This window comes from Oncorhynchus gorbuscha, linkage group LG20 (assembly GCF_021184085.1).
Source record: "Oncorhynchus gorbuscha isolate QuinsamMale2020 ecotype Even-year linkage group LG20, OgorEven_v1.0, whole genome shotgun sequence".
Classification (NCBI taxonomy): Eukaryota; Metazoa; Chordata; class Actinopteri; order Salmoniformes; family Salmonidae; genus Oncorhynchus; species Oncorhynchus gorbuscha.
The window spans coordinates 32,313,753-32,334,335 of record NC_060192.1 but is presented as its reverse complement, the minus strand read 5'-3'; the positions used below and the strand labels follow the sequence as shown (position 1 = coordinate 32,334,335).

Here is a 20,583-nt window from a genome sequence, read left to right as displayed (position 1 = left end):
TTAACCCACTGTTCCTAGACCAGTTAACCCACTGTTCCTAGACCAGTTAACCCACTGTTCCTAGGCCGTCATTGAAAATAAGAATTTGTTCTTAACTGACCTGCCTAGTAAAATAAAGGTTCAAACAAAATTCACTTTCTGAATTCAAATCCTAACAAGAGAAGCAAACATCGAAAAGATAATTGTATTGCGATCTCCTCGTCTTCTATCTATAATGATATATGCCATTTAGCAGACACTTTTCCCCGAAGTGACATACGTGCATACGTTCTACATCTGGGTGTTCGTGGAAATCGAATCCACTACCCTGGCGTTAGCAGCCCCATGAGCTACCAACTGACTACAGAGGACCACTACTAGCTCCCATAATAGGAGTAAGGAGATGGACAACAACTTTAAAGCAGTAGCTAGACAGATGTGTGTGTAATGGTCTCATGGTACCCCTATCATTGTGTCATTCATAGACTGGCACCTGGCCACATAATTCCACTCTGGCCAAGCCACACAGATTCAGGCATCAAGTCTGCTGGCATCAGTAAAGTCTGGTGAGGAGGAGGACTCTTCCCACCAAATTAAGTGGTTCTCTGTCAGGATCAATATATTCCTGAGCATCTGTCAGGCTAGGATCATAAATCCAAGATGCTATGGGAGAGAGCCAAAGGGATGGAGGGGAGAGGAGGAGAGAGAGGTGGAGAGAGAGAGGCGGAGAGAGAGGAAGAGAGAGAGAGAGGGCGAGAGAGAGAGGAGGAGAAAGAGGTGGAGAGAGAGAGAAAGAGGCGGAGAGAGAGGAGGAGAGAGAGGAAGAGAGAGAGAGAGGAAGAGAGAGAGAGAGAGAGGGCGAGAGAGAGAGAGAGAGAGAGGTGGAGAGAGAGAGAGAAGAGAGAGAGAGAGAGAGAGAGAGAGAGAGAGAGAGAGAGAGAGAGAGAGAGAGAGAGAGAGAGAGAGAGAGAGAGAGAGAGAGAGAGAGGGAGAGAGGAAGAGAGAGAGAGGCGGAGAGAGAGGATGAGAGAGAGAGGAAGAGAGAGAGAGAGGGCGAAAGAGAGAGAACGAGAGAGAGAGAGGTGGAGAGAGAGGAAGAGAGACAGAATGGGAGAGAGAGAGAGGAGGAGAGAGAGGTGGAGAGAGGAGGAGAGAGAGGAAGAGAGACAGAATGGGAGAGAGAGAGAGGAGGAGAGAGAGGAGGAGAGAGGTGGAGAGAGGAGGAGAGAGAGGAAGAGAGACAGAATGGGAGAGAGAGAGGAGGAGAGAGAGGTGGAGAGAGGAGGAGAGAGAGAGGAGGAGAGAGAGGTGGAGAGAGGAGGAGAGAGAGAGGAGGAGAGAGAGAGGAAGAGAGAGAGAGAGGGTGAGAGAGAGAGGAGGAGAGAGAGGTGGAGAGAGAGAGGCGGAGAGAGAGGAAGAGAGACAGAATGGGAGAGAGAGAGCGGAGGAGAGAGAGGGGGAGAGAGGAGGAGAGAGAGAGGAGGAGAGAGAGAGGAAGAGAGAGAGAGAGGGTGTGAGAGAGAGGAGGAGAGAGAGGTGGAGAGAGAGAGGCGGAGAGAGAGGAAGAGAGAGGAAGAGAGAGAGAGAGGGGAGGAGAGAGAGGGTGAGAGAGGAGGAGAGAGAGAGGCTCCTCTTAGCGTAATGGACAACGGTTCAAAAGTTGAACGTGCCGGGCACCCGCTTGCGTCTTGATAAACCCTTGAGTCATTGTGTGTGGGTGAGGGCGGCGCACGTTGAGAGCTGGGGGGGTGGGGTGTAGTGGGGTGGGCTGTGCATTAGGGAAATTGCCTCCGCCTGTGACACGGCACTGAAATAATTACAGTTGGTTGAGGAATGCTGAGGACATGCTTTGCCTCTGCGTGTGCGGCCAGTGTAGGTTGGTCTGCTGCAGAGGGCCCCGCCCAACCCCACCCTCCGTTGTAGGTCCCCGCCAACCCAACACGGCACAGCAAGGCCGGCTCTAGCCTTTTAGGGGCCCTAAGCGAGATTTGGTTGGGCCCCCCCCCCTACCTTCGCGGGCAAAACATTTTAGTCTCCCTCCCTCTTGATGGTGGAAGGAAATGTTTGACTTTTAAAGTTCATTTCTTGCATTTCGAAACATTTTTCCTTGGGGCAGAGAGTGAATGTTACAGTTTTAAAGCATGTAGCAAATCTACACATTTTGTCAATGGACGGAGAGAAACATTTTAGATTTTACATTTCATGCAATTCTACTCATTTTGCCATGGGGCAGAGATACTTTTTTGGAAGTTTTATAGCTAATTTCGTGCAATTCTACAAATGTTTGCCACGGGGTGGAGAGATTTGTGCAGTTGTATCCTTTTCCTGCAGTCAAATGACCTACTGGCCTCATGGGTGGACTGCTAGTCATATTTTTCACAATTTCACAATCAATAAACATAAAATAATTAATCAAATAAAAACGCTGAAAATACGTTGTTTTTACTTTTGTTATATCTGTGATGCACTTAAGCGTAGTGGGTGCGGAGTCAGGCGCAGGAGGCAGAAAGTACTGAGTAGTGCTTTATTTAGGCACGGGGAAAATCGTGAATGCCAAAACTCACGGGCGCAACAAACATGATACCCAAAACCAGGACCTAACAAGTCCAGAGGGAAAACCCCAAAAGGAAACACGCTACCAATACACTACCACACACAAACACAGTGGGGAAAATAAGCCCGCACAAAGAGCAGGCGGGCCGACCAGCTTAAATAGCCCAACTAACCGTAAACACGAAACAGGTGTAACTAATAAGACAAAATCAACAGAAAAGGGAAAAGGGATCGGTGGCAGCTAGTAGACCGATGACCGCCGAGCGCTGCCCGAACAGGAAGAGGAGCCACCTTCTGTGGCAGCTAGTAGACCGATGACCGCCGAGCGCTGCCCGAACAGGAAGAGGAGCCACCTTCGGTAGGAGTCGTGACAATATCTCAGTCTTCTGTGATGTATATAAACTGTAATATTGGGATGCAAACTCAAGATTTAATACATTTCAACTCTATATCTGACATGGTAAAGTTGTCTTCTTTTTTTAAAGCCCATAACCATGTGTGTGATGTTTGTTTAGGACTACCCAGAAACACTCTCTGTGACCCTGATTTGGCCCACTGCAGTAGAAGTTTCAGGCACGTCTTCTGCAATTTTACACATTTTCCTCTAGGGCAGAGAGATCATGTGGCAATTTTATAACAAATTTCATGCAATTCTACAAATTTTGCCATGGAGCAGAGATAAACAAATTCTACCCATTTTGCCATGGAGCAGAGATAAACAAATTCTACCCATTTTGCCATGGAGCAGAGATAAACAAATTCTACCCATTTTGCCATGGAGCAGAGATAAACAAATTCTACCCATTTTGCCATGGAGCAGAGATAAACAAATTCTACCCATTTTGCCATGGAGCAGAGATAAACAAATTCTACCCATTTTGCCATGGAGCAGAGATAAACAAATTCTACCCATTTTGCCATGGAGCAGAGATAAACAAATTCTACCCATTTTGCCATGGAGCAGAGATAAACAAATTCTACCCATTTTGCCATGGAGCAGAGATAAACAAATTCTACCCATTTTGCCATGGAGCAGAGATAAACAAATTCTACCCATTTTGCCATGGAGCAGAGAAAAACAAATTCTACCCATTTTGCCATGGAGCAGAGATAAACAAATTCTACCCATTTTGCCATGGAGCAGAGATAAACAAATTCTACCCATTTTGCCATGGAGCAGAGATAAACAAATTCTACCCATTTTGCCATGGAGCAGAGATAAACAAATTCTACCCATTTTGCCATGGAGCAGAGATAAACAAATTCTACCCATTTTGCCATGGAGCAGAGATAAACAAATTCTACCCATTTTGCCATGGAGCAGAGATAAACAAATTCTACCCATTTTGCCATGGAGCAGAGATAAACAAATTCTACCCATTTTGCCATGGAGCAGAGATAAACAAATTCTACCCATTTTGCCATGACTTATGGCATGTTAATGACATCTGAGTGAGAGTGCATAACAAAATCAACAGAGGCCCCCTGGAGCTCAGGGCCCCTGGGCACGTGCCCTGCGTGCCTTGTTCGTGTTCAGCAATGATTACTACAAGTTTAGATAGCTGGCTAGTGGCTAGACTAACTTTCCAATCTAAAAATTGGTAGCTGACATGGCTAATTGATTGACTATCAGTGACTGACATAACAAGAGAAGAACTGCTGATGCACAACCACATTTCGAAATTGTTCTTTGTGTATTCTGGGGGGGGGGCTAAGTGACCGCTTATGTCGTTTATGCCTGGAACCGGCCCTGCAGCGCAGCCTAAAGGATGGGGCTGTTTGGTTAATCGATGAGGTGGATGAGGAGGGACACAGAAGGAAAGCGGTAGAAAGAGACAGTCAGTCAGTCAGACAGAGAGAGAGAGAGAGAGGGAGGGAGAGAGAGAGAGGGGGGGAGAGAGAGTGAGAAAGAGAAAGAGGTATGTGCGGGGATCCAGGCCATGGCAGTACTTGAGAGCCTTCCCTGATGGATGTTGGGTCGGTAGGGAGTGCTGTCAGTGTGTGTTACATGCAAAATCAATTGGATTATTACATGTGCTTAGAGGACTGGGTTATTGGCTAGGAGAGGTGATTACTGGAGCTGGACAGACCTTCAGTATGGGACTCACCTGCTTCAAGTCTTGGAAGTACGACAGTGCCGCTCAGAAAGGTGAGTGAGGTGTCAACCCTCGCCTCGCATATTCATCCTGTCAGACTACTCATCACCATGAGACAGATCTGGTTCACTTTAACCTGGCTTGGACGGCTCCACTATGTGACTGTTTCCTCATATTCAGCAGAAAGTAAGCATGCTTCCCTGTGACCATGGTGAAAAAGCCAAATGTAGGGTTACTCTCCAACCATGTGAAATCCACCAGTGTACCATTCATATAGCTTTTTCCATTCTGTGCATCAATGAAGCTAAACTCGAGGCAAACGTGTAAGTGATGAAGAATCTTTCACCTACTGCTTCTACTTGTTGAAAATGAAGTGCTTGATGTCCTGAGTGTGATCAAATCATTACAGTTGTGTTCATGTGTATGACAGATGTTTCAGCGTGTACAGGCCGTGCTTAAACAGTTCTAATTTGACTATATCCCTATGGATTGCTGACGGTAGGAGGAGGGCAACACAGAGAGGGTTAATTCATTAATTCCCAGTCTGAGTCTTGATGTACCGAGCCCGATTTCACACTCACAGGCAGATAACATGGGGGTCCCAGGGGAACCAGAGAGTGATATAGTGATGTAGTGTCTTGCAGCCCTTGAGTGACATCAGTGCATGTTCATTGGGGTTCAGCGGGGAGAGGGGAACGAGGGGCAGGAGGCAGGAGAGAAAGACATCGATGCTGTATTAACCAGACCACTGATATACAGCAGCAACCTGACAGATAGGGGAGAGGGAGGAAGGGGAGAGAGGTGGTACTCAACATAATGAGCTGGGAGTGGGTAGGGGATGACGAGATGAGACACAGAGAATGAGATAGACAGTCGTCTGACAAAGGACTAGAGGCTTGAGCATCATTCTAGAGGAATGTGGAGCAGCCAGGCTGCAGCAGAGTTACTCAACTGCAATCTGGTGTCAAAGGTCCCGAGGGATATTGTCGTATATCGGCGTTATAAAAAAAACTACAATTCGCACCCCATGCAACCCTAAGATGTTCAAACTGTTCACACCCCTCTTCTTGGAGAAGAGAAAGATTTGTAGTCTTAAACCTAATTTCCTGCAATTCTACACATGTCTTATGTGTGTTCATATGATACCTGAGTGAATCAGCAAAATCAATTGGGGCCCCTTGGGGTTCGAGGACCCTTTTTTTGGGCACGTAATCTCACCATGATAACTACAGTATTTAGATAGACAGGTAAATTAGGCTATCTAGCTATCTGACCTGGGCTAGTAGTAGATCAACTGGACATTTCTGGTTATAAATAGCTCTATAAGGTCACTTATTGAATGACATAGCAAAGGGAAAACTGCTATTTTGGGGGGGAAATGAACCTTGTGCATTCTACTATTACAACTCTCAACAGAAGTAAGTTGAAAACCTGACTGAGTTCCTCAATTATTATTATTTTTTTTAAAGTCGGGGCCCATGGTCTGTATTAACTCTGGGTCCAGATCCGGACTGTGGGTCAGTCAGTTGAGTATGGCTGGGCTAGAGAGTAACTTTTGTTAGAAAAGGCTTGTTCTAGCCCATACTGTGTTGCATTACAATAAATAGTATTGGAATAATATCACTGAAGTTTCCTGAATAGATTTAAATGATTTTGTGCCCGATAGAGATCACATACTGTGCACCCAGATCACATGTAGATCTGCTCAGATCTGTTTTCACAGAGTAGGCTGAGGAATGCATTTACATCATTTAGCAGACACTCTTATCCAGAGCAATTAGATTAAGTGCGTTGCTCAAGATGACATCGACAGATTTTTCACCTAGGCGGCTCAGGGATTCAAACCAACAACTTTTCGGTTACTGGCCCAAGGTCTCTTAACCGCTAGGCTACCTGCAGCACAGTCAGAGTTACTACCTGCCTTGTAGTCAGAGTTACACAGCCCCACAGTGCCTGCTTGGGCCCTTACAGTAGAACTGTAGGTATTGATAAGATCCTTAGATGGGCTTATTTTACATCGTTGGCCTTGTGAAGAATGTCATGGTTCCACCTGACACCAGAGGGCGGCAGAGACCGCCCTAGAGACTTTTATTGTACTCAGGTGTGTCTTATTATTTCCTGATTGTTTCCCCTTTAAGAGAGGTGTGTTTTCTGTTTCACTTTGTTAGTTCTTAATTTCAGTTTCCTGTGTTTTTCCCCCGTGTGAGTTTTGAGTTTGAAGTATTCTGTATCGTTAACGTTCTCAATTATTCAGTGAAGTATTTACATTTTACCCAAGTCGCTGATTCCTGGTCTGATTCATTCTCTGCCACATCACAGCAAGAACTAACCTCCAATATGGACCCAGCAGAGATCACACAGATCCGGAATGTGGAAGCCCACCAAGGAGCACAGTTAGTGTGGCAGCAAGAACAGCTCTCCCAAATCTCCGGGACCCTACGGGAACTTGCTGAGTCGATGTGGGAACAGCAGCCACCATCTTGCAGATCCATAGTAGCCTTCACTGCCGAGCTGCGATGAGTCTTCGACTACCCAGTCGGCGAACAACAAGCGGCCAGCCGACTGCTCAACCTCCGCCAAGGGGCCAGACCAATGGCTGACTTCGCCATTGAGTTCCGCACCCTCGCCACCAAGAGTGGGTGGAATACGGAGGCACTGGTTACTGCTTTCCACCAGGGTCTGTCTAACTCCATCAAAGATGAACTGGCTGCTCGGGAACTAGGAGAGGACCTCAAGCCCCTGATAACGCTGGCGATCAGAATTGACAACCGTATCCAAGAACAGGGGAGACAGCTCTCTTTTGACACCACTCCAGCATTCTGATTTCCTTAGCACCCCAAGCCCACCTAGCCCAGCATGGAGAATCCCATTAAGCTGGGTCGCACACATCTGAGCCCACAGGAGTGTGATAGGCGCATGTGCGAAGGCAGCTGCCTCTACTGCGGAGGTCTCTGCCATCTCCGTGCTACATGCCCAGAGCTGATGGGAAACGCCAGGACAGGGGGAGACCCTGACGAACTGTGCAGTTACCTCCCGGCTACCCAGTCACCGTCTGTCACTACCCACAACCCTCCACTGGACAACCGCCAGTACCAGATTCAAGCCTTTATGGACTCCGGGTCCGCAGATAATTTCATTGATGCTACAAATTCCCTGTGTGAAGTGTCCCATCCCTCTGCAGATTCAAGCCCTCGATGGCTCCGGTCAGGTGGAATATCAGGCCAAGCCCTCGATGGAAGCCCCATTGGCTCCGGTCAGGTGGAATATCAGGCCAAGCCCTCGATGGACGCCCCATTGGCTCCGGTCAGGTGGAATATCAGGCCAAGCCCTCGATGGACGCCCCATTGGCTCCGGTCAGGTGGAATATCAGGCCAAGCCCTCGATGGACGCCCCATTGGCTCCGGTCAGGTGGAATATCAGGCCAAGCCCTCGATGGACGCCCCATTGGCTCCGGTCAGGTGGAATATCAGGCCAAGCCCTCGATGGACACCCCATTGGCTCCGGTCAGGTGGAATATCAGGCCAAGCCCTCGATGGATGCCCCATTGGCTCCGGTCAGGTGGAATATCAGGCCAAGCCCATTCTACCGCAGGTTTGGTGAACCACTCTGAGACTCTTAGGTTTCTCTTGATCAATGCTCCTGAGAACTCCTTTATCCTAGGGTAACCCTGGTTAGCGCGACATAACCCACCAGTTTCCTGGTCTATGGGACACCTACTAGACTGGGGTAAGGACTGCCAGACTAAATGTCTAAGATCCCCACCCAGAGCCCTTTCCATGTCCTCCTGCATCCCTTGAAGACTTTTCCACTCTCATGTCCACGAGGGACTGTCTGTCCTTTAATGTCTCCCATCTCAAGCTGGTAAGGACCAGTCCCTTCTCTCCCTCCAAACCTGCTCCTCCGCCCCCTTGACTTGTGGATGGCTGCCCGGCCTACGCGGTCCGGTGTCTGGAGGTTCTTTGGGTCAGAGGGACCCTGCAGTATCTGGTGGACTGGGAGGGCTACGGTCCGAGGAGCTGGCTTGTGTGCCTGCCTGGGACTTCCTGAATCTGGGTCTTGTTAAAGACTTCAAACAACTAGGTGGTGGTCGTCATGGCTCCGCAGCTGGAACTGATCCTAGAGGGGGGGTACTGTCATGATTCCTCCTGGCAGCAGAGACCGCCCTAGAGACTTTTATTGTACTCAGGTGTGTCTTATTATTTCCTGATTGTTTCCACTTTAAGAGAGGTGTGTTTTCTGTTTCCCTTTGTTAGTTCTTTATTTCAGTTTCCTGTGTGTTTCCCCCGTGTGAGTTTCAAGTGCAAGTGTTTGTGGTTTAAAGTTTTCTGTATCGTTACGTTCTCAATTATTCAGTAAAGTATTGACGTTTTTCCCAAGTAGCTGATTCCTGGTCTGATTCATTCTCAGTAGTGCATGAGCGGGTTCAATGAGCAGGTTCAACTATACCACGTCAAAAAGAAAAGTGGGAATCACCAAACTCTTTTCCAGAATGAATGTGAGCAGAATTGCGAGCACAGTTGAATTGTTTCCAGAACCCCATAACGTGATTAATGTATTTAAAAAGACAGCAAGCATATGAATTAAATAATGAAAATCATTCAGCTCTTCTTCCCTTGTTGACCCCGAGAAGTGCTGAAAGATAAAGAATAGCCACCTGATTCTGCCAGGCCATTGTCCACCTGAAAGGACACAGTGACCGTGAGGAGCCAGAATCACATGTCCTGCACCATTATAGAAAAATTGCCCCTTTGATTGACTGGAATAAATCCCAACAGCTCACAGTCGGCAAGCATAAATCACACATGGTACCTGAAAAACATTATTCTGTGGCTGGCAGAGAAAGATCATTAAACCTTACTACAACACCCCCACTTGCTATTTCCAAGAAAGCCCCCTTCCTTTGTGTACATAGGGATCCTATACAGCTTTTCCCAGCACCTACACACTTCAAAGATGAACAAAAAGATTTCAGAAGGAGGCGGAGAGAGGTGGAGACGTGTGAGATTGTGAAACGCATTGGAATGTAAAACAGTGTTATCTGTATTGGCCTTTGGTGATTAGTCATGTTTGACTGGTGCTGTGGTATGACTATATGAGAGGATGTCAGTCTCTGGGCCTGTGGAGACGGGCAGAGAGGACAGACACTGACACTGCGTATACCACTTTATGCACACGCAGTCTGTCCCTCTCTCTGTATGAGTGAAGGAGAGATGAAATGCACCTGATCTGCACTATCAGCAGTCAATTCATTAGCACAAGCGTTAATGCGATGAAGCTTAAGATTTTATTGTCTGCATGTATTCATTGACCTCTACATCTACGTACAGTGTGTAAAAGTAGCCTCGTTACACTACTTGTCCTATCTCGTCTTCACAGTGTAAAGGGGCCAATCGGTGTCTGTGTTGATTACTAGAGAAAATACACTGCTCAGTGGTCACTGGTCAGGTAGTTTTGATGACTTAGTTTACTTCAGAGTTTCTAATCCAGAGTCCTGCAGTACAAGGAGATGGGGTTGGTTGGGGCATATCTAAACCATGCTTAAAATACATGGCAATCAGAGAAGACTAAACGTCCAATCAATCCCAGTCAGAAAAGAGTGGACATCATTTTTGCTGTACCCAATTCCCTATATAGTGCACTACTGTTGACCAGAGCCCTGTATAGTGCACTATGGTTGACCAGAGCCCTATATAGTACACTATGGTTGACCAGAGCCCTATACAGTGCACTATGGTTGACCAGAGCCCTTTATAGTGCACTATGGTTGACCAGAGCCCTATATAGTGCACTATGGTTGACCAGAGCCCTATATGGTGCACTATGGTTGACCAGAGCCCTATATAGTACACTATGGTTGACCAGAGCCCTTTATAGTGCACTACAGTTGACCAGAGCCCTATATCCCTGGTCGAAAGTAGTGCACTACAGAGCCCTATATCCCTGGTCAAAAGTAGTGCACTACAGAGCCCTATATCCCTGGTCAAAAGTAGTGCACTACAGAGCCCTATCCCTGGTCAAAAGTAGTGCACTAGATAGGGAATAGGGTACCATTTGGGAGGCGACCCAACGTGTCATCTGTAATGACAGGCATATTGATCTATCTGTAGGGTAATTGTGGCCCTGGACTGTAACAATAAATGCAACTTGTCTGCTGTTCCTCGTCTCAGATAAATATGAAGTATTATCTCTACACCTGCAATAGCATCTGCTAAATATGTGTATGTGACCAATAACATTTGATTTGAAGTAGGTCATCAGTGGCCTGCAGTCACAGTCTACTCAAACTAAACACACTCATAACCCTGGTGCATCACGTCTTTGCTATCTGTCTGTCTGTGACTCTCTCCCTCCTTCCCTCCATCCCTCGCTCCCTCCATTCCTCCCTCCCTCGCTCCCTCCATCCCTCCTTCCCTCCATCCCTCGCTCCCTCCATCCCTCGCTCCCTCGCTCCCTCGCTCCCTCGCTCCCTCCATCCCTCCCTCCCTCGCTCCCTCCATTCCTCCCTCCCTCGCTCCCTCGCTCCCTCCTTCCCTCCATCCCTCGCTCCCTCCATCCCTCGCTCCCTCGCTCCCTCGCTCCCGCCATCCCTCGCTCCCTCGCTCCCTCCATCCCTCGCTCCCTCCATCCCTCCCTCCCTCGCTCCCTCCATCTCTCGCTCCCTCCATCCATCCCTCCCTCCCTCGCTCCCTCCATCTCTCGCTCCCTCCATCCCTCCCTCCATCCCTCGCTCCCTCCATCCCTCCCTCCCTCGCTCCCTCCCTCCACCACAGGTGGGAACAGAGATGTACTGGTCAGCCCTGGTTCATACTTCTTCCTCTCCAACAGCTGTGGTCAGGGAGAGGAGTGGCTCAAGACCATCAACAAGGGTGTCTGGATACCCTTTACAGGTAACTTCACTATAACACTACTGCTACACTGTTACACACTCATTAGCCTACATCACTCAAATTCAGACACTCTCACTGTCTCTTACTGGAAACGGTCGACCAAGGCTGGATTTGAAAATTCAGGTTTGGTTTGCCAGAAATACAACACATGCTCTCCAGCAAGATTCAAACAATCAATTCACTCTCTACCGTAGAATTTGGTCACGTTACATTGTTTAATAGATTTGAGTTCAACAAACTTCCTGAACTGACCAGTGTCTGACTTTTCCAGTCAGCCCCGTGTGTGTGTGTGTGTGTGTGTGTGTGTGTGTGTGTGTGTGTGTGTGTGTGTGTGTGTGTGTGTGTGTGTGTGTGTGTGTGTGTGTGTGTGTGTGTGTGTGTGTGTGTGTGTGTGTGTGTGTGTGTGTGTGTGTGTGCAATCGTCAGCCGTAGCTCCTCTTCCCCCTTGGTGGGCACAGCTGTGTGTCTGCCTTAGCTGGGTGTCTGCCTTAGCTGGGTGCCTGTCTGGGCTTCACACCATAGTTACCCAGAGAAGGGCCAGCTCCCCTTCAAGCTCAATCAGTCTCAAGGCCCAGGGACAAAACATAGGGGGCTCCACCTAGAGGTCAGCAAATGGAGTACACACACACACACACACACACACACACACACACACACACACACACACACACACACACACACACACACACACACACACACACACACACACACACACACACACACACACACACACACACACACACACTTCACAGGTTAAGCTGAACTAGCCCATGCGACTTGCAGGCCTAGTGCTGAATTTCCTTGTGTGGAGAAATATTGATTGTTATCCAGACCTGAGGAATAATGACATAGTCATCCTGTAATATTTGAGCATCAGGCCACCATGGAGGGAATTCACTGGGTCAAAATACACTTTACTGCCTGTAAAGACCTTAAGCTCTTAAATGTCCTTTAAGGCTACTTGTGTTGTGTGCCTACAGTACCATATAAATCTGACCCTGGGTCTGATCAATGTCTTTAGACTACTTGTGTTGTGTGCCTACGGTACCATATAAATCTGACCCTGGGTCTGATCAATGTCTTTAGACTACTTGTGTTGTGTGCCTACAGTACCATATAAATCTGACCCTGGGTCTGATCAATGCCCAGCAACAAATTTCACAAGAGAGATGAACATTCACAATGGATTCCTCGCACCGCCCAGGAGCAGTTAGTCGCTCCATCCCTGAGCCTACTGCCTCTCTCTGACACACACGTCGTCCAGGAAACGTCATCCAGGAGACGTCATCCAGGAGAGAGATCTTCAGAGATTAGAGGCTCACTGAGGCCACACAACCACCCAGTTAACATCTTTCTAATGTCCAACAAGAGAGCAAAGAGCCAGGCTGCATGAGGCTCATCAGGGGCCAGCGTCGCCCGACAGAGGCTTGGGCTACAAGGGGAGAGGGGCAGTTCATAAGGGGATCAGTGGAAAGTTATTTTGAGGGGGCTGGCAGCCTGCAGGCAAAGTAGTATGCTACGACAGAAGGGAGTGGGGGGACACAGGGGAGTGGGAGGACACATGGGGAGTGGGAGGACACATGGGGAGTGGGGGGACACAGGAGAGTGGGGGACACAGCCCCAGGGGAGTGGGGGGACAAAAATCATTCTAACTCATCTAATTTTTGTCAATCTCTGACGCTGTTCTCCCCTGTTAATGATTCTCAGGTGTAGAGAGATAGGAGCAACAGAGGGATGATTCCCGGCGATGCTCCTGTGTGTATGGTGGGGAATAGTTTGTTACGGAGGCTGGGGAGTGGGCTGAAGAGGGGGCTGGGGAGTGGGCTGAGGAGAGGGCTGGGGAGGGGGCTAGAGAGGGGGCTGAGGAGTGGGCTGAGGAGTGAGCTGAGGAGGGGACTGGAGAGTGGGCTGAGGAGTGGGCTGGGGAGGGGACTGGGGAGTGGGCTGAGGAGAAGGCTGGGGAGGGGACTGGGGAGGGGACTGGGGAGTGGGCTGAGGAGAGGGCTGGGGAGGGGACTGGGGAGGGGACTGGGGAGTGGGCTGAGGAGAGGGCTGGGGAGTGGGCTGAGGAGGGGACTGGGGAGTGGGCTGAGGAGGGGACTGGGGAGTGGGCTGAGGAGGGGGCTGGGTAGTGTGCTGAGGAGAGGGCTGGGGAGTGGGCTGAGGAGGGGACTGGGGAGTGGGCTGAGGAGGGGACTGGGGAATGGGCTGAGGAGGGGCTGGGGAGTGGGCTGAGGAGGGGACTGGGGAGTGGGCTGAAGAGGGGACTGCGGAGTGGGCTGAGGAGTGGGCTAAGGAGGGGGCTGAAGAGGGGGCTGGGGAGTGGGCTGAGGGGGGCTGGGGAGTGGGCTGAGGAGGGGACTGGGGAGTGGGCTGAGGAGGGCTCACAGGGGATGTGGCGGCTGAGGAGGGGGCTGAGGAGGGGGCTGGGGAGTGGGCTGAGGAGGGGGCTGAAGAGGGGGCTGGGGAGTGGGCTGAAGAGGGGACTGGGGAGTGGGCTGAGGAGGGGGCTGGGGAGTGGGCTGAAGAGGGGACTGGGGGTGGGCTAAGGAGGGGGCTGGGGAGTGGGCTGGGGAGTGGGCTGAAGAGGGGACTGGGGAGTGGGCTGAAGAGGGGACTGGGGAGTGGGCTGGGGAGTGGGCTGAGGAGGGGGCTGGGGTGTGGGCTGAAGAGGGGACTGGGGAGTGGGCTGAAGAGGGGACTGGATAGTGGGCTGAGGAGGGGCTGGGAAGTGGGCTGAGGAGTGGGCTGAAGAGGGGACTGGGGAGTGGGCTGAAAAGGGGACTGGGGAGTGGGCTGAGGAGGGGGCTGGGGAGTGGGCTGGGGAGTGGGCTGAGAAGTGGGCTGAAGAGGGGACTGCGGAGTGGGCTGAGGAGGGGGCTGGAGAGTGGGCTAAGGAGGGGCTGAAGAGGGGGCTGGGGAGTGGGCTGAGGGGGGCTGGGGAGTGGGCTGAGGAGGGGACTGGGGAGTGGGCTGAGGAGGGGGCTGAGGAGGGGGCTGGGGAGTGGGCTGAAGAGGGGGCTGGGGAGTGGGCTGAAGAGGGGACTGGATAGTGGGCTGAGGAGGGGGCTGGGAAGTGGGCTGAGGAGTGGGCTGAAGAGGGGACTGGGGAGTGGGCTGAAAAGGGGACTGGGGAGTGGGCTGAGGAGGGGCTGGGGAGTGGGCTGGGGAGTGGGCTGAGAAGTGGGCTGAAGAGGGGACTGCGGAGTGGGCTGAGGAGGGGGCTGGAGAGTGGGCTAAGGAGGGGGCTGAAGAGGGGCTGGGGAGTGGGCTGAGGGGGGCTGGGGAGTGGGCTGAGGAGGGGACTGGGGAGTGGGCTGAGGAGGGGCTGAGGAGGGGGCTGGGGAGTGGGCTGAAGAGGGGGCTGGGGAGTGGGCTGAAGAGGGGACTGGAGAGTGGGCTGAGGAGGGGGCTGGGGAGTGGGCTGAAGGGGACTGGATAGTGGGCTGAGGAGGGGGCTGGGGAGTGGGCTGGGGAGTGGGCTGAAGAGGGGACTGGGGAGTGGGCTGAAGAGGGGACTGGGGAGTGGGCTGGGGAGTGGGCTGAGGAGGGGGCTGGGGTGTGGGCTGGGGAGTGGGCTGAAGAGGGGACTGGGGAGTGGGCTGAAGAGGGGACTGGGGAGTGGGCTGGGGAGTGGGCTGAGGAGGGGCTGGGGTGTGGGCTGAAGAGGGGACTGGGGAGTGGGCTGAAGAGGGGACTGGGGAGTGGGCTGAAGAGGGGACTGGATAGTGGGCTGAGGAGGGGGCTGGGAAGTGGGCTGAGGAGTGGGCTGAGGAGTGGGCTGGGGAGTGGGCTGAGGAGGGGGCTGGGGAGTGGGCTGAGGATGTGGGCTGAGGAGGGGGCTGAGAGAGGGGCTGGGGAGAGGGGGCTGGGATGTGGGCTGAGGAGTGGGCTGAAGAGGGGACTGGGGAGTGGGCTGGGGAGTGGGCTGAGAAGTGGGCTGAGGAGGGGGCTGAGGGGGGTGGGCTGAGGAAGGGGCTGAGGAGTGGGCTGGGGAATGGGCTGAAGAGGGGACTGGGGAGTGGGCTGAGGAGGGGGCTGGGGAGGGGGCTGAGGAGGGGGCTGGGGAGTGGGCTGACGGAGTGGGCTGAGGAGGGGGCTGAGGAGGGGGCTGTCAGGCTAAATAAAGAGAAAGGGTCAAATCAAATCAAAGTTTATTTGTCACATACACATGGTTAGCAGATGTTAATGCGAGTGTAGCGAAATGCTTGTGCTTCTAGGTCCGACAATGCAGTAATAACTTAACAATTCCAAAACTACTAATCAAATCAAATCAAATCAAATCAAATTTATTTATATAGCCCTTCGTACATCAGCTGATATCTCAAAGTGCTGTACAGAAACCCAGCCTAAAACCCCAAACAGCAAACAATGCAGGTGTAAAAGCACGGTGGCTAGGAAAAACTCCCTAGAAAGGCCAAAACCTAGGAAGAAACCTAGAGAGGAACCGGGCTATGTGGGGTGGCCAGTCCTCTTCTGGCTGTGCCGGGTAGAGATTATAACAGAACATGACCAAGATGTTCAAATGTTCATAAATGACCAGCATGGTCAAATAATAATAAGGCAGAACAGTTGAAACTGGAGCAGCAGCACAGTCAGGTGGACTGGGGACAGCAAGGAGCCATCATGTCAGGTAGTCCTGGGGCACGGTCCTAGGGCTCAGGTCCTCCGAGAGAGAGAAAGAAAGAAAGAGAGAATTAGAGAGAGCATATGTGGGGTGGCCAGTCCTCTTCTGGCTGTGCCGGGTGGAGATTATAACAGAACGTGGCCAAGATGTTCAAATGTTCATAAATGACCAGCATGGTTGAATAATAGTAAGGCAGAACAGTTGAAACTGGAGCAGGAGCATGGCCAGGTGGACTGGGGACAGCAAGGAGTCCTCATGTCAGGTAGTCCTGGGACATGGTCCTAGGGCCCAGGCCAGTTGAAACTGGAGCAGCAGCATGGCCAGGTGGACTGGGGACAGCAAGGAGTCATCATGTCAGGTAGTCCTGGGGCATGGTTCTAGGGCTCAGGTCCTCCGAGAGAGAGAAAGAAAGAGAGAAGGAGAGAATTAGAGAACGCACACTTAGATTTACACAGGACACCGAATAGGACAGGAGAAGTACTCCAGATAAACAAACTGACCCTAGCCCCCGACACATAAACTACTGCAGCATAAATACTGGAGGCTGAGACAGGAGGGGTCAGGAGACACTGTGGCCCCATCCGAGGACACCCCGGACAGGGCCAAACAGGAAGGATATAACCCCACCCACTTTGCCAAAGCACAGCCCCCACACCACTAGAGGGAAATCTTCAACCACCAACTTACCATCCTGAGACAAGGCCGAGTATAGCCCACAAAGATCTCCGACACGGTACAACCCAAGGGGGGCCCAGACAGGCCGACCACAACAGTGAATCAACCCACCCAGGTGACGCACCCCCCCCAGGGACGGTACGAGAGAGCCCCAGCAAGCCAGTGACTCAGCCCCCGTAACAGGGTTAGAGGCAGAGAATCCCAGTGGAAAAAGGGGAACCGGCCAGGCAGAGACAGCAAGGGCGGTTCGTTGCTCCAGAGCCTTTCCGTTCACCTTCCCACTCCTGGGCCAGACTACACTCAATTATATGACCCACTGAAGAGATGAGTCTTCAGTAAAGACTTAAAGGTTGTATACTACCTTATACACACAAGTGTAAAGGGATAAAGAATATGTACATAAAGATATATGAATGAGTAATGGTACAGAATGGCAGAGGCAAGATGCAGTAGATGGTATCGAGTACAGTATATACATATGAGTTAGTTTAAAGTGGCTAGTGATACATGTTTTACATAAAGATGGCAAGATGCAGTGGATGGTATATTTAGTACAGTATATACCAATGAGATGAGTAATGTAGGCTATGTAAACATTATATAAAGTGGCTTTGTTTAAAGTGGCTAGTGATACATTACATACATTTTTTAAATATTAAAGTGGCTGGAGTTCAGTCAGTATGTTGGCAGCAGCCACTCAATGTTAGTGGTGGCTGTTTAACAGTCTGATGGCCTTGAGATAGAAGCTGTTTTTCAGTCTCTCGGTCCCTGCTTTGATGCACCTGTACTGACATCACCTTCTGGATGATAGCGGGGTGAACAGGCAGTGGCTCGGGTGGTTGTTGTCCTTGATGATCTTTATGTCCTTCCTGTAACATCCAGATGTCCTGGAGGGCAGGTAGTTTGCCCCCGGTGATGCGTTGTGCAGACCTCACCACCCTCTGGAGAGCCTTACGGTTGTGGGCATAGCAGTTGCCATACCATGCGGTGATACAGCCCGACAGGATGCTCTCGATTGTGCATCTGTAAAAGTTTGTGAGTGCTTTAGGTGATAAGCCAAATTTCTTCACCACGCTGTCTGTGTCGGTGAACTAATTCAGTTTGTCCATGATGTGTACACCGAGGGACTTAAAACTTTCCACCTTCTCCACTACTGTCCCTTTGATGTGGATAGGGGCGTGCTCCCTCTGCTGTTTCCTGAAGTTCACAATCATCTTCTTTGTTTTGTTGACATTGAGTGTGAGGTTATTTTCCTGACACCACACACCGGGGGCCCTCACCTCCTCCCTGTAGGCCGTCTCGTCGTTCTTGGTAATCAAGCCTAGCACTGTAGTGTCGTCTGCAAACTTGATGATTGAGTTGAACGCGTGCATGGCCACGCAGTCATGTTTGAACAGGGAGTACAGGAGAGGGCTCAGAACGCACCCTTGTGGGGCCCCAGGGTTGAGGATCAGCGGGGTGGAGATGTTGTTACCTACCCTCACCACCTGGGGGTGGCCCGTCAGGAACTCCAGTGCCCAGTTGCACAGGGCGGGGTCGAGACCCAGGGTCTCTTGATGACGAGTTTGGAGGGTACTATGGTGTTAAATGCTGAGCTGTAGTCGATGAACAGCATTCTCACATAGGCATTCCTCTTGTCCAGATGGGTTAGGGCAGTGTGCAGTGTGGTTGCGATTGTGTCATCTGTGGACCTATTGGAGCGGTAAGCAAATTGGAGTGGGTCTATGGTGTCAGGTAGGGTGGAGGTGATATGGTCCTTGACTAGTCTCTTAATGCACTTCATGATGACGGAAGTGAGTGCTACGGGGTGGTAGTCGTTTAGCTCAGTTACTTTAGCTTTCTTGGGAACATGAACAATGGTGGCCCTCTTGAAGCATGTGGAAACTGCAGACTGGGATAAGGGTTGATTGAATATGTCCGTAAACACACCAGCCAGCTGGTCTGCGCATGCTCTGAGGACGCGGCTGGGGATGCATCTGGGCCTGCAGCCTTGCGAGGGTTAACACTTTTAAATGTTTTACTCATGTCGGCTGCAGTGAAGGAGAGTCCACAGGTTTTGGTAACGGACCGTGTCAGTGGCACTGTATTGTCCTCAAAGCGAGCAAAGAAGTTGTTTAGTCTGTCTGGGAGCAAGACATCCTGGTCTGTGACGGGGCTGGTTTTCTTTTTGTAATCCGTGATTGACTGTAGACCCTGCCACATACCTCTTGTGTCTGAGCCGTTGAATTGCGACTCTACTTTGTCTCTATACTGACGCTTAGCTTGTTTGATTAACTTGTGGTGGGAATAGCTACTCTGTTTGTATTCGGTCATGTTTCCGGTCACCTTGCCCTGGTTAAAAGCAGGGGTTCGCGCTTTCAGTTTCGAGCGAATGCGAAAGACAAAACACTGTGAATATTGTACTTGGTGGGACAGTGGGTGTCATTGAAGGAACTGAAGAGTACGACCTGAGGGAACCAACATAATCTAATTGGTGAAAAAGAGAGTGGCTCAAGGGGAGACTGGGAGTGTATTGGAAAGGGAGGGAGGTATGGCACTGGCTGAGTGAAAACACATTCCTGAAGCATGTGGATGAATGGATAGGACAAGGAGGGAGAGGCACGTGCAGCAAGGCCACAGCTTACTCCTCTGGACAAACTAAATAGTGCTAAACCCCATTACTGCTGGATAACGCAGGAACACTGACTTCCATCTCCTCTGAGAGGGAATGGAGGGAATAATACACTACTATAATAACACCTTCTAGGAGAGATGGCAGCTAAGTGGATTCTTCTGTCAACACAATCCAGCCTGAAAGTAGATCCTCTGGATTTTTCAATGCCAGATTGAGTTAAGTTTAGCAGCCTAAAAAGGGACTTGCGCCCTGGGAACCAAGACTGAGGTGAGCATGAGAGGAGCCGAGCCACAAGTGCACTCTTTATCTGGATTCAGCAACAACGCGCAGAGGAACTTTTCTGACATTCCAATGTTCAGTGGTGAAGAAGGGACCTGTGTTATCAGTAGAACGCGTAGTATTACTGGACTCTCAAATCTCCTGTCAAATCATTTTAATTAAGACTCTGAAGACGAGACATTAACCACCAAAAATTAAGAGGAGATTTTACTTTCCAAAGTTCAACATTCCATATTACTTTTTGACATTGCTCATATTCCTGTGGCTGTTCAATTGATTGGGATGTTTGCTTCATTCTATGCCTTGGTGATTGTGAGTTTTTGATGTGTCCGGCACTTTACAATGCCTCTTCTTGTAGAATGAAATGATTTCCTTTGTAATGCTCATTTATCTGATTAGGTCACATAGTTGAGCTCAGGGACCACTGTTGAGCATTGACAAGGAAAGTCTGCCCCCTCATTTCTTGAGTCATCAGATCAAGGAGCCTTATCTGTTTACCTAAAGAGAGGGAGAGGAGGAGGGAGGGAGAGAATAGACATAACACTGAGTACCAGCCAGGAGAGAGTTTACAAAACAAAAAGAGGTAGATAAAAGTGGGCGAGGACACGCACTGGTCTCCACAGCGCCGAGCTGTCACAAGCCATCTGGGTCCTCTCATAATCCCCCATCAAACTGCCCGACTGGCCAGAAAGAAAAGAGTGGAGGAAAAGAGGGGAAAAGGAGGGAGAGATCTGGACGGTGAGAGAGACGGAGATCTGGAAGGAGAAAGAGAGAGAGAGAGATCTGGACGGTGAGAGAGACGGAGATCTGGAAGGAGAAAGAGAGAGGGAGAGATCTGGACGGTGGGAGAGACGGAGATCTGGAAGGAGAAAG

General features: G+C 50.5%; 1 protein-coding gene across 1 annotated transcript; it reads right to left on the bottom strand.

Moving 5' to 3' along the window:
- Positions 1-12,914: 12,914 nt before the first annotated feature.
- Positions 12,915-19,965, bottom strand: LOC124006893 (extensin-like). Its single transcript, XM_046317083.1, has 5 exons — positions 19,949-19,965; positions 14,822-15,634; positions 14,110-14,739; positions 13,299-13,989; positions 12,915-12,947 (listed from the first exon to the last, which is right to left on the bottom strand). The coding sequence occupies exons 1-5, from the start codon at positions 19,963-19,965 to the stop codon at positions 12,915-12,917; spliced, it is 2,184 nt and encodes a 727-aa protein (XP_046173039.1).
- Positions 19,966-20,583: the final 618 nt, after the last annotated feature.